Source organism: Stegastes partitus, unplaced genomic scaffold, assembly GCF_000690725.1.
Source record: "Stegastes partitus isolate 25-593 unplaced genomic scaffold, Stegastes_partitus-1.0.2 Scaffold65, whole genome shotgun sequence".
NCBI classification, from domain to species: Eukaryota; Metazoa; Chordata; class Actinopteri; family Pomacentridae; genus Stegastes; species Stegastes partitus.
The window spans coordinates 972,140-989,519 of record NW_007577796.1 but is presented as its reverse complement, the minus strand read 5'-3'; the positions used below and the strand labels follow the sequence as shown (position 1 = coordinate 989,519).

Sequence of the window (17,380 nt, the reverse complement as noted above, 5' to 3'; positions counted from 1 at the left end):
AAAATCGGGCTGTGTAGCCAAACTACGTTTAAACCCAAAGAACATTAACATTTTTGTGAAGTTTCCAAAGGAGGGAGTGAATGTTGGGGAATTTAAACAACAATAAAACCAAGAGCCTGCCTGTCTGAAAAGTTGGCCAAACATATCCACAATAACAGCAACTTTCTGATAGCTGGTATAGGAAATCTTATCATCAGCCTGCTGTCATTGTCGTCAGGAAGAGAGCTGTCTTTAAAGATAAGGTAGAAAATAATCACCAAGCTGCTCAGGATGAAGGTTACAAGGCCCTCTTCAAGCAGCCAGATGTTCCTGTGACCACATCTGCTTTTATTATTACAAAGTTTCATCTCCATGGAAGTGCAGCCAACCTCTTTGAATGTTGCTACAAGAAGAAAATTGACACCAAAATGAACAAAAGTGTAGTTTGAATAGTGGAAAAAGAACTGAAGAAAACTTTTAAACAGACAAAAGCTCTCCTCCAAGATTAAGATAGAGCAGTGTCTGGTTACACCATAATCACTTTCTGAATAAAAGTGAGCTCCATGGAAGAAGAAACGACTTTGAAAAGACATAAAAGCCTGAGCGAAGTTTGCTAAAACTCATGCTGTCTCAAAGATTTGGGAGAATTTTGAACAAAATGAAGGCTTTGTTGTAGAAAATGTCACCTCTATTTTCACAGAACAAAAAATGAGACTTTCATAGAAAGCTGTGAAACATGGAAGAGGCGCAGTTATGTTTCAGGGTTGTTATGTTCAGTTCTGTGCAAAGAAATCAGGAGACACTATCCACTGAGTTCTACTATAAAATTATTTTGCCACATCCATATGTTTACAGTGTGATTTGATGTATCAGTAGAGTTACTTTAATGTATAAATATAATGTGTAAATATCAGCCATTTGCAGAGGTTTGATAAGATGTACCTCTTCGATGTCTTGCTTTTCCACACTGCAGCAGTGTTGCCCTTCTGACCCTGTCGTTTCCCACTGTGATGCTCAGTCTACAGTTTTCTTCTCAAGGAAATGGTTGTATTTACTCTGCCTTTATTTCCTCCTCAGCAAGCAAAGCTGCATTTGTGTGTGTGTGTGTTTTCTAGTGAGAGAAAGAGACTGTGGAATGTTTTTTAGAAACATCTGTTCCCATAACAACCGGTTGATGGCAGCACGACCTCTGTGGAAACAAACTCTTCCTGTTTACCATCTGAACATCTTCATTGTTTTTACTCTGCAGCTCCGCGCTGACCTGCACTACCCACTCATCCGTCAATCCATCCACCCAATATATAGGTTTGGATGTAACACCATTGCTAAGACACAATGCTTACAGCAAAAATAATAGCAGAGATGTCTCTAAGACTCTTTTAATTATCATGTCTGAAGGTAAAGTCAGGGGCATGTGGACATTTACTTTGCAGAGAAATTGTGGGTGAAGTAAAATGTTGTGTCATAATGTATTATATGTAATAACATACACAAAAAAAACACAAACGGTCTCCAGTCTAAACAAGGCTGCTGTTATATCTTTTTCTTTCCTGATTCACCATTGCTACAAAAATCTATCATTTTATGTCATGCTGTAAAAGTTCAACGTTTGCTTCAAAATCCAATCTCCACTCAACAAAATAAAATATATATAAATTATTGAATTTCCCTTCTGGGATAAATAAAGTATTTTTCATTTCATTCATTTCAAAGTACAATTTGGACTTAAGACCCACACAAAACTATTTCTAAAACAGAGAGATTTGTCACAGTGGAGCCGTTGAAGAAGCTGCAGCTGTGAGCAAAAGCTATTATGAGACTATAAACCAGAAAACCGCGGTGGCTGCAAACACAGGCAACAGCTGATACCTAAGCTAAATTTAACTTTGGGACAGCAGTGTCTAGACTTTTATTGAACTTTTCATCATTAGAAAAATAAAGTACTGCATTGAAGTATTACAAAATTATTTAGTCTGACTGATTAGTAAATAAATAATGCGTCCATCTTCACATATCAGAAGAATAAGCCATATTTGTCTGTATCTGCAAACTGCAGTATCACATTCTATCACTTGTAGAAGGTAAAGAAGTCAACTTGCAAAAACAAAAACAAAAAAAACCCTTTAGGCCAAACAAACCTGAAATGAGTACCCTTAATCTTTAAATGTTATCGAACATTTCACTGAAGTAAAAGTAGCAACAACCTGATTTCATAGTACAGAGTCTGGCAGCCATGGTAACAGTCTAAGTAAAAGAACTAACTCAGGCAACTTGTAAAGACCATTACAATTCTGTAGTCGGCTTAGTTATAGCTAATTTGATTTATATTTTATACGGTATAATTGTACACTTTACAGAAGATGTATTTATTTACTTGTAAAATAAAAGGCATGGTATTTTAAATGCTCGTTACAAAGTTTTAAAACCATCGTCTGGAGCCACATTTATGTTCGAGACAGCTGTTAGTTAAATGTATGGGAGTAAAAATTTGATCTTTTCTTCTCAAATGTCATGAACCTGAAACATGAAGTGGAATTAAATGAATATAAGCCACTAAATAATCTAAAAATTGCATTTGAGAATATATACCATCTTTCCACTACTGTTACCAGAGATGTAACAATAACCAATTGCACAAAGGTTTTTTGTCCTTCATATTTTTTACATGATTATTTTACTTCAAAGACAGATTTCATTTAAATGAATTGTCTTTTTTTCCCCCCCATAACCACTTAGTTTCTTTTTTGTTGCATGACTTACTTTAATAGAAGTGTTTTGCTTCCTTGAATAAAACAGCAGAATTATTATATTGCTTGTCACTGATGGCGATTAAAGACCTCAGAAACAGCATTCACATTGTGTAACACATATAAGCATAGTTAAAAATATCTTCCAGTGAACTTTTTCCTTCCTTGAAGCAGGAGACAACGCAGCTGGTTGGGCTATACTGTCATCTGAAAACTGTGAATATTGTTGTGGTTCACGGCGGGTGCGTGCAGATCAATGGTTTAAAGGCCTTTTCAGTGTATTCATGAAGGCTGTCTCTATCATGATATTGGGGTCTGGCTCTGAATGTGAGGGCTGTTAGTGGTTGTTTGTCCTCTATGTGGATTGTTACATTTGACTACTGTATACACTGTGTGTGTTTGAATATGTGTGACGCCCAGAACAAAGAGCGTGTTTGTGTTTGCACATATTTGTGTACTGTAGGCGCATTTGGATGCGTTTGTGCCCGTGTACAGAGAATTTGAGCAGCTTAGGGGATTGGAGACCCTGTTTGTGTGTCTGTTTGTGTCTCTCGGGTTTGTGTGTTTGTGGGGGGATGGCGGGGGGGAGTTATTGTGTCTCACGGGAGGTGTGTGTGTATTTGTGCTGGGGGGTGGGTGATGTTTGCTGGTCTTGTAAGTCTGCTGGGGTGGTCTGGTTTGAGAACGAGAGAAAGGAGGGTTGTGGTTTTACTTGTGTGTGTGTGTTTGTGTTTGTAGGGGGCATTGATATATATTTAGACCTTACAGGAAGAAGCACCTTCTTCACTCTGCTCATGACAGATGTAGAAGTTGAGAGAGAGGAATGTCAGAGAGGAAGTGAAGTGAAAGAGGACAGGAGTGGAGTGGAGTGGAGGACAGAGGAGTGATCATCACATCATTACGAGCGACTGTGAATGGATTCTATCCAAGCTGATGGAGTAGCCTGAGGTAAGTGTCTGTTGAGAGCTTCATCAGAATTCCTCTCAGGACGGGGCCTCATTCAGCATAGCCAGGATGCAACTTTTATATTTGCAAAGCAGCCATCTGGTGAGGGCTTTAATCCAAATTTGCAGGATTAATTTATTAGATTAAGCACTGGTAACTTTGTTTAAAAAAAAAAAAAAAAAAGGCAGACAGATACAAAAGATTCACTGGATGTGTACTAGATTGTTGTAACTCAAAGGGGGGCAGTATTACTGTATTAGTGCAGTGCGGAAGTCTGATGTGTATTTCTGCATTTTTGCATTTCTACGCTTTTGATTTTAATTGTCTTGTAGGGATTTAAATGGTGTCATATATAATGTCATATCGTGTTATTTGCTTTACTGAAAAGAGCAAGCTCAGTTTAAGTCTTATTTAATCCTTTATTTATTCAAGTTGTCTGACTGAGAGCAGAGCACAAGAGAATGTGTTCAACCTGAGCAAGGACAAACATAGACATTTAGAACAAACATACACATACAAGTATGATGTTTTGTAATCATTTGCATGTAAATCATTTTAAAAGTCTTTAGCAGATTTGTCCAAAATGTGTGTAGTTAAACTGTGACTTGTTGCCATAAGCTGTGCATGTAGAGTGTTCACAGTAGGGGCTGTGATGAAAGTTTTAAAATGTTGTTGTCATTCAGTTTTCAGATCATCCAGTTCACAGAGGAGGTCAGTGTGACCAGGAGATTTCATCAAAAATACCAGAGCAGGATTTTGGTTATTCTGCTTCCAGAGATTGTGTTGATCAAACTTCAGCTCTCCAGAAAGGATCAGAACCTCCAGTGAACTTTCATGGCAAACCATTTCCTCTAGACACAATGGAGACGGACAGACAGATGACAGACACCAACTACTCCAGCTCCCCCACTCCTACTCCCCCTCCCCTCTTCCACTGCGACTACAGCGACTGGTCTCCCTCCTTCTCCATCATCCCGTCTGTCTACCTGCTGGCCTTCCTGGTCGGTTGCCTCGGCAACAGCATGGTGCTCTGGGCCTACCTGGACCGAGCTGAGGGGAGGAGACCGAGGGACAAAAAGCAGACTGGAGCTGGACAGTTCTGTTGCAGTAATCTTCTCAGAACCAGTCAGCAGACTATGAACAGTGCTTCCAGAGATCAAACGAGGAAAGCAAACTGTGGATTTTCCTCGGGACAAAGCTGCAGACCCTCCTCCCATTCCTCCACCTCCTCGTATCCTCCCTCCATCCCTCGTCCCTCTCGCTCCCTGACAGACTCTCTGATAGCCAGTTTAGCGTTAGCTGACCTCTGCTTTCTGGTGACTCTCCCTCTCTGGGCCGTCTACACAGCAATGGGCTACCACTGGCCTTTCGGGCAACCCCTCTGCCAGATCAGCAGCTTCCTCACTGCCCTCAACATGTATGCCAGCGTGTTCAGCCTGAGCATGCTCAGTGTGGAGCGGTACTGGGTTCTGACTGGACGCCGGCACTCCAGCCACCATGTGCCACAGAGTTGCCCCAGCAGGGCTGTGTGGATTCTTGGAGGGGTGTGGGTAATGGCGGGCGTACTGGCTCTTCCTGGTTTGCTGCTGCGCTCTGTCCGGGAGGTGGAGCTCGACCCTGAATCTGAAGGTGATTGGCATCTGGAACCTGCTGATTCCACATCCGCCTTCCTTTCCTGCCAGATGGATTACTCCATGCTGATAGGAAAAGAGGTGGAGGAGGTGGAAAAGGAGAGGGCAGAGATGTGGTGGTCTGCCGCCTTGAGTCTCAAATCCACTCTGATTGGCTTCCTGCTTCCTCTTGTCATCTTACTGGTCTGCTACTGCTCACTGGCCCAGCTGCTCAACAGACATTTCGGACGGGGTCCTCGTCCTGACCGCAGGCGCCAACGCAGGCTCCTCAGAGTCATTGTCACTTTAGTGATGGCGTTCTTCCTGTGCTGGCTGCCTCTGCATGTTAATAAAACTGTGTCCCTGCTGCTGGAGTTTGGGTTTGTCCCATACTCCTGCTCTTTAGACCAGATTTTACTGGCTGCTCACCCATACGTCACCTGTTTAGCTTACCTCAACTCCTGCCTGAACCCCCTCCTCTACGCCGCCTGCGACCCATCATTTCGGAAGAGATGCAGAGGAGCTTTTGTCATGTTGTGCAGGACGAACAGAAGAGGAGTAAATGGAAGGGAGGCAAGCAAGGATGAAGAAGAGGAAGAGAAAGAGGAAAGGAGCTCGTCTTATCCCACAAGGACACAGGAGGAGACAGCAGATAGGACAGAGGATGCAGAGGAGTAGAGGGTGGGGGATGTGGCTGAAGAGTAACGGGCCACATTAGCGCAACATGAAAGATGGAAAGCATTCACATCTAATGTTTCTTCCAGGAAACATGACATGAAGTTATTTTGTTTGTTGATCAAAAAGCAGTATAGAAATGTATATAATATTTTCAGCAGAATTTAAAGGTCCAATATAGTGGCTCCTTTCAGCAAACTAATTCCAGTGTCACATGTGCCCACAGTGTATTTCAGTTTTTCAGCTCAAAATACTGCAACGATATTTTATTATACCATGACTGTAGAACCAGTGGTTTTGAAGCTGTTTTGAATGTTTTGCCTTAAAACCAAAGAGCTGCTGCTGTTAATGGCCCCTTTAGGAAGAAAGTGCCTGCCTGCCTCTGTGATTGACAGCTGGAGCTTTAGGAATGCCAGAGATAAACATCTTCATATCTTAACAGCTTTTATTTTACTTCTCCAAATGTATTAAAATCACAAAACAAAATAAAAATGTTTTTTTTCACCATATGGGACCTTTAAGTGTTTTTGAGAACAAGTGACAATGGACTGAATTCCAAAGTGGCCTTAACTCAGACTGTGGAAGAAACTGTATCAGATGTCAGTATTGTTAGAATAAACATCCTCCTCAGATGAACACAGACATACAGTATATAACCTGGTTTCAATCGCAACAGTTCCCACAGGAAAGATGTTGTCCAGCGGTGGTCTCTGGCCGGGCTGAAGCTTCTCATGTAATATGAGCTCTTTCTATATTTTGTACTTTTAATATAATCTGTGTTTGTTGATTTGTGTTGCACTATTTTTATTGTTGATTATCAATTAAAATAAGAATCAATGTAAATGTGTAATCGTCTTTTTTTTCTGTCTAGGAAAAACTTTATAGTGCTCTAAAGTGAACAATCACTGATTAGCTAGTTATAGCTAATAAACAGACAGTGTAAAAAAAAAAGGAACATTAACCAATAAGTAGCTAAGGACAGTTTAAAAAAAAAAAAAAGGCAAACAAGCAGTTGTGTAAAATAGCAAAAATATAAAACAAAAATATTACAGCTTCAAATTCACTGATGTGAGAATTCTCGTTATTTTGATCAATTATAACCAGCAAGTTGAATAATTTGATTTGTCATTTGAACTGTAAAAAAAATAAATTTGTGTAAAAGTAATGTAATAATGTTACAATAGTGGGGGCAAAAAAACCCCCGTAAACACCGTCAAGATAAATACAAAACATATTAGTTATGATAATGTAGGTATTCATGTAAAATGCATATAGGAAAGTAAAATGATAAGTCTAGATGTAGCAGGTGACTAAGAGTACTGGTTTGCTCTAATGACATTTTTTAAAGAACATAATCCATGTTTTAACTAAAATGTAAAGTTAAAGCATGATAACATAATAAAATTCGCAACTTTGTGGTTCTTTTGCATTTGTAACAACCATTTTATATTAAAATCAAATCAGCTTCTATCTAATTAACAGAAAACAGTAATATAAACATTTGTCTTTTCCTTACAGTTATGTACCAAACTCCGTCCAGCAGGTGGCGCTGGTGTATCATTAAACTGTTTGACAATCTCTAGGAACCTGAAAGAAGATGTCACTTTGCTGTGCAGGTTGAAGAAACTTTATTCGGATCTGTTCAGACTTGGGACGTTTTAGTAGAAGTCAGTCGGTGCTAGATCAGACTTGATTTCTGATTAATTCCTGTTTTACTAAGTTTGTGCATTACTAGACTCAGTCTGTATCAACAACAACAAGCTACTGCACTGCAGAAACACATGTGTTGTGCTGTTGTTTTAATCCTGTCTGCTCTGAGAGGTGATGAAGATGGGAACAGCGCTGATTTATGATGAGGAGATGACCAAATACAAACTGCTCTGGGTGGAGTGAGTAGTGAACACACATTTTGGCACATGCAGCTAACTAAGCTAACAAATCAAGCCTGAATGAATACAAGTTAGGCTACTATAAGTGACTGATGTGTAATTTAGCGTATACCACAGCTGCAATAAGACTTTTAAATTTCCCACTGCTAACACATTATTATGATAATACAAGTAACGTTACATTAACGTTACAGTGAACGCTTCGTCCATCATTTAGTTGTAACTTAACTGAATGCTAACAACCTGCTAACTTGAACGTACTGTCTGTCTAGCTTAAGCAGCCCAAATGGCATAAAGAGGTTGATATTTGGTCATTTTAGCATATGAATTGCTGAATGGCTTCCTCCTACTAGTGTCTGAATTTCTTCTTCTTCTTATTATTTATTTTAAATGAAATAAATGAACTGTCTTGGTGGTAGGAACAGAAGTTGCAGTTCGTTGTTGCTAGCACGGTCAGTTAGAGAGGAGCACCAGGACTGTTAGCTCCATGCTAACAGCTATGTTTAGGTGCCGTCATCATATGGAACTTATTTCTTCTCAAACAGCAGGAACTCACGACATTCTGTTTACATTTCTGTCCAAATCTTACAGTTAATCTGCACTTTGTTCAGGCACATGAGTGTAATTATTAGATATAGAAACTTTGTGCTGCATGTGGTTATACATCAACTGTAAGACATCACATCTTAGTATATTTGCCATAAGACTGTTATGTTTGTGTCTTATGGTTTGTGTTAATATAAATGATACAAAGCCCAAAAGAAGTAAATAAAACCCCAGTATTCATGGTTGTAGTTACAGTTAGTTTTTCTTCTTTAACCCATTATTGTCCATAGAGTAGTTTTATTATTAACTTTATAGCATTTAAAGTACGAGCTGAGCTAAGCAAAGTTCCATCGAAGTTTTTGAAATTTAACAGAAATATATCTGTAGGGATTTTCCAAAGCATACAAAATGTCATTGTTTGTCATTAATGTGTTAAAATCTATTTTAGGAACTCCTACAGTTTCCTAAATCTTCATGAGGTGTGAATGTTTCGTATTTTCGATGTACATTTGTGGTTTCCTGCCTACAATAGCATGACCACAAAAATAGCGCAGTGTAGTCATTGAACCATAACTTTGAATTTTGTCTTCTGTGGAACCAGTTCTACTAATCCATCCACTATCTATACACCGCTTAATCCTCACTGCACGGGGAGAACATGCAAACTCCACACAGACAGATCCTCATCGGGACGTGAAACGGCAACCTTTTTCCTGCGAGGCAATGGTGCTAACCACTGCCCCACCTTGCAGCCCCAGTTCTACTAATTCATAATTTATTTATTAAAACAGATTTTTTGTTGGCTTGTCAGTGTGGGATTGTTTTGTTCATTTTGTGTGTCGTTTTATGGTTACTACAGCTTGACTCATCACATCTGCTTCACTTCTTTATCTATTTTTACATTGCTTATATGGCAGCAAAAGTAAATGGTTAAACTACAAATGGATAATTAAAAAAACAAATCCCAATTCAGTTCTTCAGTGAGGTGCATATGACGCTATTAGCTAATTCACACAAATCCATACAGTGTTTGACATCATGTTTTTCTCCAGTCCAGCGTGTAAGATCGAGGTACCCGAGCGTTTGACTGTGAGTCATGACGCTTTGGTCAGGAACAGCTTGGCTGATCGATGTGTCGCCATACCTGTCCGCGAGGCCACGGATGCAGAGATTCTGCTGGCTCACAGGTCAGTCCTGATGTTGATAAAGAGCTCTTTCATGGCTCGGTAAATTCTCCTAACTCTAGTCATAAAGGGGAGATAAATATCCCAGATCACACAGCTACATTTATCTTTCTGTTCCCAACAGTGAGGAATACCTGGAGGCAGTGAAAAAGACTCCTTACATGACTCTGGAGGACTTGAAGGAGTTCACCCTCCAGTATGGTGATGTCTACTTCCACCCAGTTAGTCCTACACACAGTCATGTCTTATTTTCTCTGTCCTTTATCTGTATCACACTTCTGCTCAGGGCTGGCTCTCAGGTTGTTGTAGTCGCTTTCACTGCTCTTTCTCGCTTACTGTCCTAGAACATCTATCACTGTGCCAAACTGGCTGTAGGAGCTGCACTGCAACTGGTGGACAGTGTTGTGACGGGGAAGGTGAGGAATGGCATGGCTCTGGTCAGGTGAGGCTGTTAGCTGGAGACACACGGCGGTTCTGATTGTGCTCTGATGCTACATTGATTGACTATTTTGTGATGATGTTTTTTTTTGTTTGTTTGTGCTGCTATGCTTTAATTGATATGAGTTTTGTCCATTTAATGTTAATGTTTTACTAGATTGTCGTGTAAAGCAACAAAAGGTAGAAATAGCATTTTGTGCTGTTTTTACATCACATTATGAACACACCAGAGAGTATGTTCACAAACTGCTCATAAAACATAAATGTAGTGGTGCAGGGGTAGGTGGGGAACCTCCTAATTTATGACTCCATTTATTTATTTTATTTAGCTTGTCCAGCAAATGACAAACATCCTTTAATGCAAAGAGTGACTTGTATTACTACTCTTGCATATTCTCTAAAAAAAATGGACAGTAGTGTTTGCACATTGTTGCTTAGCTGGTGCTGCTAATGTTAGGAAACAAAAAAAAAAAAAAATTAATACTAATAAATATATAATTATAAAATTATCATTAGTCACAGAAAAGATGCAAATTTTGCAATCAGTACTGGCCCACAGGCTATAACATACATATTTATGCATTTTGACTCTTCCTTATTTGAGCTATATATGACAATTGGACCACTGTTCTCTGATTTCAGATTGTAAATATTGCTGCTACAAGTGTTAGCCAATCTGCAGCAGAATAGGGCAGGTCATACATTTGCCAACTCCGGAAATAACACACACTTCTGAATAGTGTCCATCAGAGGGGATTCAGAAGTTGGTATACAAAATACTGACTGAAAAATAAGTAGGGTTGCACCATATAACTGCGTATGTCCTGCACTGCATTAATGTATCTTGAGACCTGGAAACCTGGAAATAGAAAGTCCTGGACAGCTAATAGAAAATTAGTAATCAATAAGAAACTGCAAATAAGGGCGATGAAGTCTACTAGTAATTGATATGGAAATGTTCTGTATGAAGTATTTCAATGCTCTGGATTTGTGGGACTAAAATGCCATTTAAGGAACCCTTATGAAATAACAAATATCTGTTTAGGGCTTTAGAAATTCTAAATTTTGCATCTTTTTCTACTTTTCGTATCACGATAAACTACGACCAAAGGGTTTTTGCACTTCAGAGTAATCAAGAAGTTGTAAGATATTATTCTGTTCTATGTATAAACTACATGATAAAACAATCCCTGAATAATATGATGACACCTTTACCACTTCTTCATTCTTGTTAATAGACCACCAGGACACCACAGCATGCGCAGTGCTGCCAATGGTTTCTGTGTGTTCAACAATGTGGCCATAGCAGCTCGATATGCCAAACAGAAATATGGACTTGAAAGGTAACAGGACTTTTAATCTTCATGTTTTTTTCTGGCAACTATTAGTGAGGCTAATTTTTCAAAGGTAGCTGCTTATGTCTGATGTTTTTGTTTTCAGGGTGTTGATTGTTGACTGGGACGTACATCATGGTCAAGGGGTGCAGTACTGCTTTGAAGACGATCCAAGGTGAGTTTTTTGCTGAAGGTGTAGTTGTGAATTATTTCTGTGGAGGATGTCTGCTCTCATGCTACTTTTTTTTTTTTTTTTTAATCCCCCAGTGTGCTCTACTTCTCTTGGCACCGCTACGAGCATCAGAAATTCTGGCCTCAACTTAGAGAATCCGACTATGACAGCGTTGGAAAGGAGAAAGGGGCTGGATTTAATATAAATGTACCATGGAACAAGGTAGGTAATCACAGAGATACTGTACCCTTGAAGTCCATGATAGTATTATGGTTTCCTTGTGGGGCATGTTTCTGACAGAGTTGCTTTTTCAACATATCCTCCTGGGACTCGGTCTATTCATTTCTGTCCTCTGTAGTGGACATTTGTTTTTGATATATGTCTTTTGACTCTTTTGAGCTACCTTACTAAGTCCTGATGTGCTCAATAGAGGACACCCTGGCCTTTCTAATGGTATCTCATGTACTTGGCTTGGATGATGGGAAGTTTGTTTTCATGCTGAGACAAAGTGGAGACTGCAGCAAAATGCACTTATCTCCTCGGTTCTCAGGAGGATACGGCAGAAAATAAAAGAAAAAATATCTCCAAAATGCAGTTTTATGCTCTAATTGTCTTCGATATTCACAACGCTTTTATTATAATTTAGTTTATAAACTTGCCAAATGGTATTAAATGCCTGTTACAAACTCATACGGTCCAAAGGGACATTTTATATTGCTTGCTAGTTCTGATTTCAAAATGTGAAGCTGATACTGCAGGAAAGCTCATTTGTTGAACCTGTGTTCATGTACAGGATTTTTCTGCCAGCCTCATTATCAATCAAACAACCTGACTCAGTCTCAAATTTGCTTTTACACATGTGTGTTTTACTGCGTCTCATAATAGGCCTCATTATGTCTTTTTTTTAGGTGGGAATGGAAAACAGTGACTATCTTTCAGTCTTCTGTCACCTCCTTCTGCCAGTCGCATACGAGGTAGACCATTTTGGAGAATTCACTTTTTTTGCTAACAGATAAGTTTAAACATGATTTTTGTTCTTTAAACATGTGATTCTTTGTCACAGTTTTGCCCAGATTTGGTCTTGGTGTGTGCAGGCTTTGATTCGGCCATCGGTGACCCAGAGGTTTGGAACACAACTTATCAGTAACAGTGTTTGAAATGCAGTCCTCTTTTTTTGTGCACGCTAAACTTATACCACTGGAATATTATATGTTAGAGTAATGGTACAGTCTTTTATTTTCAGGGTGAAATGTGTGCCACTCCAGACATCTTCGCCCACCTGACTCACCTCCTAATGAACCTAGCAGGAGGGAAACTGTGTGCAGTGCTCGAGGTCAGACCACGCAACATATAATTAACATGAAACATGTGAAGCACTAATTTTTTCCACCATTTGCTCAGCAGCCTGTGAAGGTCCCACATGCTGCCACCATCATGTGGAGGAACGCTTGGTTATAAAAAGTTATATGTGTGAATATTTTCCAGGGAGGATACAACTTGACTTCCCTCCCTCAGGCTGTGTGTCAGACAGTTCAGACTTTACTTGGAGATCCTTTGCCTCAACCTGCAAACCTCAGCGGTCCCTGTACAAGGTGTGTGTCACCGTCAGGCAAACCTTCTTGTGTGTGTGTGTTTTATAACTACAGCTATTTTATTTTTCTCTTGTAGTGCTCTCGAGTCCCTTCACTGTGTCCGATCGGCTCATAGGCCATACTGGTCCTGCCTCAAACATGCAGGTAGAACATTCACAGAGTTACTGTTGAGATACTCCTGTCACAGGCTGCAGTCTTATCATATCGTTGGACTCATGATGGACAGTTCAAAAAGGACCAAATATAAGACATTATTATTATTATTTTTTATTTAATGCATTCTCTTTTCCTGTTGTTATGCTAACAGCACCTAATGGAGCTTGGAGCTGCTAGAATTTAGCAGAGATGAGGCTGCAGAGGTTTAGTGACCTCACTTCTCTCAAACTTTTCAGCCTCTACCACAGACTGTATATAAAACTTTCACACAGTTCACAACCCAAACCAACACTGACTGAAGTGAAATCACTTGAGGCACCTTATCAGGCCGTGTGCAGCTCCCTCAAGAGGCTTCATGCAACTTTTTTTTAATTAGCCAAAATCTGACAGATGATTCGTAGTGCTTCATGTTAACTTTGGTATTTATTGGTTTAACCTTCTGTCACTTTTATGTCCACTGTCTCTCTTGTTCCCTTCTCCAGCTGATCTACCCACCTCTGATATCAGCACCAAGCGCATTAAATTAGCAGAAGAAGAAGAAGAAAAGACGCCAAAGGAAGAAGAAAAAAGCACAGAGGAAAAGGTATGGCCCGAGCCTCCAAAACGTGTTGCTCCTCCTGTTCGTTCTGTTGCACTGCTCCCCAAAGATGTGACCTGTCCAGAAGGATGTAAACGCTTCAGCTCCTCAGAGGCTCTCGACCCTCTCACAGTCAGCAAACTTAGGTATGGAGCACACATTATTCATTGTAATCAGCTTTATTTTTAATTATTTCATCTGCTTCAATAATCCAAAATGTGTCTTTTTTTTTAACAATAAGGGAGAATTTCCTCAAAGACGCAGATGACGGTGATGCTCTCACAACCCTCTCCAGTCTTATCAGCATTACAGAGGAAATGAAGAAGAATGAGGTCAAGTCTGGATGTTGTTTGCATCTTGTCTGTCTGAGTGCTGCAGTGTTGTTGTAAACACAGCGTTTGCATTGCTGCTGGCTGATACCATATTTAATTACCGCTTCTTAGATTTGCAGTGGCTTGGCGCTGGTCCGTGATGTCACCATGGCGATGATGTGTGTTGTCCAGCATGCTGCAGCTGCTCTTAGCAACCGGTACGGCAATCTGGATTTCTAATGCATTACATGTTTTAATATGAGCTTATGATAAAACACATTAGCTTACGGAAGTGCTCTTTCAGATCATGGCCCACACACTTCAAAATACACTTGCTTAGTCACTTTGTGAGAGCTACATGTGAAGATCAATACCACTCTCGTATGTTGTGGTAAATAGCTGGAGACAGTCAGCTCAGCGTGCAGATGGAGAAGTTTCAATTTGTACCAAAATTGCTGGCAAGAAGCTTTTAAATCTCTCTAGTTTATCTCATTTGTCAATTTGTATAAAAACAAAGTGTGAGAATGACAATTTTTTGGTGGGGTTGTGTGCAATCTTTTTTTTTTTTTTGCTCAGAACCAATTATTTTGTCTTTGTTAAACTAAAATTCTACAACACTACAACATGTGTGGTTTACAGTTTTTTTTTTTTAAAGGATTAAACAAGTAAATTAATTAGAGGTGCTGATAAGCAGACTTTGTTACCTTTAGACAAAGCCAGACCAGCTGTCTCCACTTTTTTTTGTTAAGCTAGTGTAATTAGCTGCTGGCTGTAGCTTCATATTTAACTCACAGAGGGATATCTTCTCATCTAACTCTTTGCAAGAAAGGGAATGAGTGTACTTCCCCAAAAGTCTTTGTTTAAATAGCATCAGAGGTGTTGTGTGTGTTTATTTGTGGTTATTTGTTGTTCAGTGGTTTGTTCTTCTCAGTTGTGCTTTGGCCCCCCTGGAGTGATTTCTGTTGTAGATACAGTTTCAGCACCTGACTGCAACATTGATGATGAATTAAAAGAGAAGAGAAATGTTTCCTTTGCAAACAATTACAATGTAAGACTACCAAGATGGGAAAACATGCTTTAAAGGACACTGAATATGAGTAGTTTAAGGGAAGACTTACTGCTGAGGCGTGCATACATGTATATGCTCTTATTTTTAAGAATTCAGTCTGATTTGTCAACGTTCATCTACATGCAGGGTTTTGGTCGTGTGTGTCGGCAATGGAAAGGTCCCGAGTCACATCGCAGAAGAAGGGTGATTTATCATTTATGCTATTTGTGTCAGACTTGATTTGTTTCTTTTGATCCAATAAAATCGAAATCAATCCTGTGAAAATAAATGCCACGCATAACAAAATTCTTCTGTCTTTAGGAAAGCACTTGTGGTGCAGATTGGCAGTGAAAGCACAGAGGAACAGAAATGCAAATATTACATTCCTGTGTGTTTAAAGAAGGTAATGTGTATTGCAGTAAGAGAAATCACATCAGAGTGGATTTGTCGGTTCAGACTTTCTCAGGATTTTACTATGTCAGATTTATTTTCCTCCTGTGATATTTTAATAGTGCGGTAAAGCGCTGACTTCAAGAATAGTAAGTGTAATGCTTACTGTTAATAATGCTGTTAGTTTTACAGAAACCAGTTCATATTATCCCTAACTCCTAATGTTTAACTACATGTCTGTACAGTTAGTGTTTTTGTAAGAGCATATGTCTGTCCTCTGGCAGGGCTGCAGTGACATGTCAGGGTTCATACAGGCTGTGTTTGGCCTCTTTTTACCTCTTGGATACGAGTACGATCCCAGTCTTGTTCTTTTGGTCCGGATGCCAGATAGTCGAATACATGACAGAATGTGGCAACAACTGACAGCCCTGCTGCAGAGCTTTGCACAAGGACACACACTGGTGCTGATGCAGGTAAGCAGGCTGGTGTATGTTACATAAAAGTGCACTCGATGTTGTCTAATTATGCCATAGGGTTACTGTATTTTAAGAAGAATTAGCAGCAAGGTTGTTTGCGTTCGTGGTCAGCATTTTTTCTTTTTCTTTATTTCAGGAGGATGAGAAGGCATGTGTCGGCCCCACAGCCTCCTCCCTCCTGGGTGACCCGGCCCCTCCTCTGGAGAGGCTTCAGGCCCCACTACCACAGGATATGGAGGCCATGGAGAGACTTAGACACAGACTGCAGGCTGACTGGAAGCTCCTGCAGATCACAGGTGACTGTACGACAGCAGCATCACATTTCAATGTTTACATAATTAAGACACGTGGAGAGCTTAAAATCACCTGCACTGAATTAACCGGAACTTTTATCTCCTAAAAACAGCACCAGAAAGTGGAGGAGGTGATGAACACTAAAGCTGTGCTGCTCCTGTTTAATCCTTAAGAACAGATGGAGGATGTCAGTCAGATTTTCAGTACAGTTTAGTATTTTTTTGGCAGTTTTTGCCATCCAAGTGAGTCTATACATTTTACACATTGTTTAAAGGAAACAGAACCTTTTAGCATAGTCTATGTAATTATTGTTGTCTGATTCTGTAAAATATGTGTTTACATCATTAATATTCATGAACCTACTGTCGGCCGATGCAGTCCAATCTGATGGGCAACACAAAATGGCAAATTCCCCCACCAGCTCAAACTGTGTTGTTTTCTCACAAGTGTATGCAGTCTAAATGCATTGCTTGGGCCTTTACATAACTGTTAATTTTTTTTCTCACTTCATTATTAATTGATCTGACTATTGTATAAGATTTCTTGTATGAACTCATTATTAATTTATTTTAAAACATGTCAGAATAAGAAAAAAGTCTCCATCACAATTTCCTAACCTGAAGTTCATATGTTCAAGCTGTTTGTTTTTTTTTTCAGCTCAAAACCCAAAAGCTGTCATTTTGTTGTCATGAAAGTCTAAGAAAAGTGGAAAGTATTCACATTTTACTGCAGCTCAAAAAATCTTTTGAAAAAAAGAGCTGATCAAAACAGTTGCCATATGTAGGTCTTGTGGTCAGCTAACTGATTAATTGACTAATCATTTCATTTTATATGTTGTAAAAATGACTCGTACAATAAACCTATGATCTAATTAGAAATGTAGACTTAATAAACACATTTATTGGTTTGTTATATTTTTTAGTTTAATTGATTTATTTATTTATTTGACCTTTGTTTTACCAGGTAAAAATGTTTGAGAACCAGTTCTCATTTGCAAACATGACCTGGCGAAGATGC

At 39.4% G+C, this 17,380-nt stretch overlaps 2 protein-coding genes across 2 annotated transcripts; both read left to right on the top strand.

Annotated features, from left to right (window-relative positions):
• Positions 1-3,381: 3,381 nt before the first annotated feature.
• Positions 3,382-6,239, top strand: aplnr2 (apelin receptor 2). Its single transcript, XM_008276130.1, has 2 exons — positions 3,382-3,674; positions 4,362-6,239. The coding sequence occupies exon 2, from the start codon at positions 4,532-4,534 to the stop codon at positions 5,957-5,959; it is 1,428 nt and encodes a 475-aa protein (XP_008274352.1). The 5' UTR covers positions 3,382-3,674; positions 4,362-4,531; the 3' UTR covers positions 5,960-6,239.
• A 1,341-nt stretch (positions 6,240-7,580) lies between these two features.
• Positions 7,581-17,277, top strand: hdac10 (histone deacetylase 10). Its single transcript, XM_008276129.1, has 20 exons — positions 7,581-7,845; positions 9,444-9,578; positions 9,700-9,796; positions 9,920-10,017; positions 11,252-11,356; positions 11,454-11,522; positions 11,615-11,741; positions 12,428-12,493; positions 12,583-12,642; positions 12,763-12,852; positions 13,005-13,111; positions 13,188-13,255; positions 13,750-13,990; positions 14,086-14,176; positions 14,288-14,373; positions 15,351-15,407; positions 15,525-15,606; positions 15,878-16,066; positions 16,206-16,365; positions 16,476-17,277. Exons 1-20 carry the CDS (start codon positions 7,781-7,783, stop codon positions 16,505-16,507), a joined length of 2,025 nt encoding a protein of 674 aa, XP_008274351.1. The 5' UTR covers positions 7,581-7,780; the 3' UTR covers positions 16,508-17,277.
• The last annotated feature ends 103 nt before the right edge of the window (positions 17,278-17,380 follow it).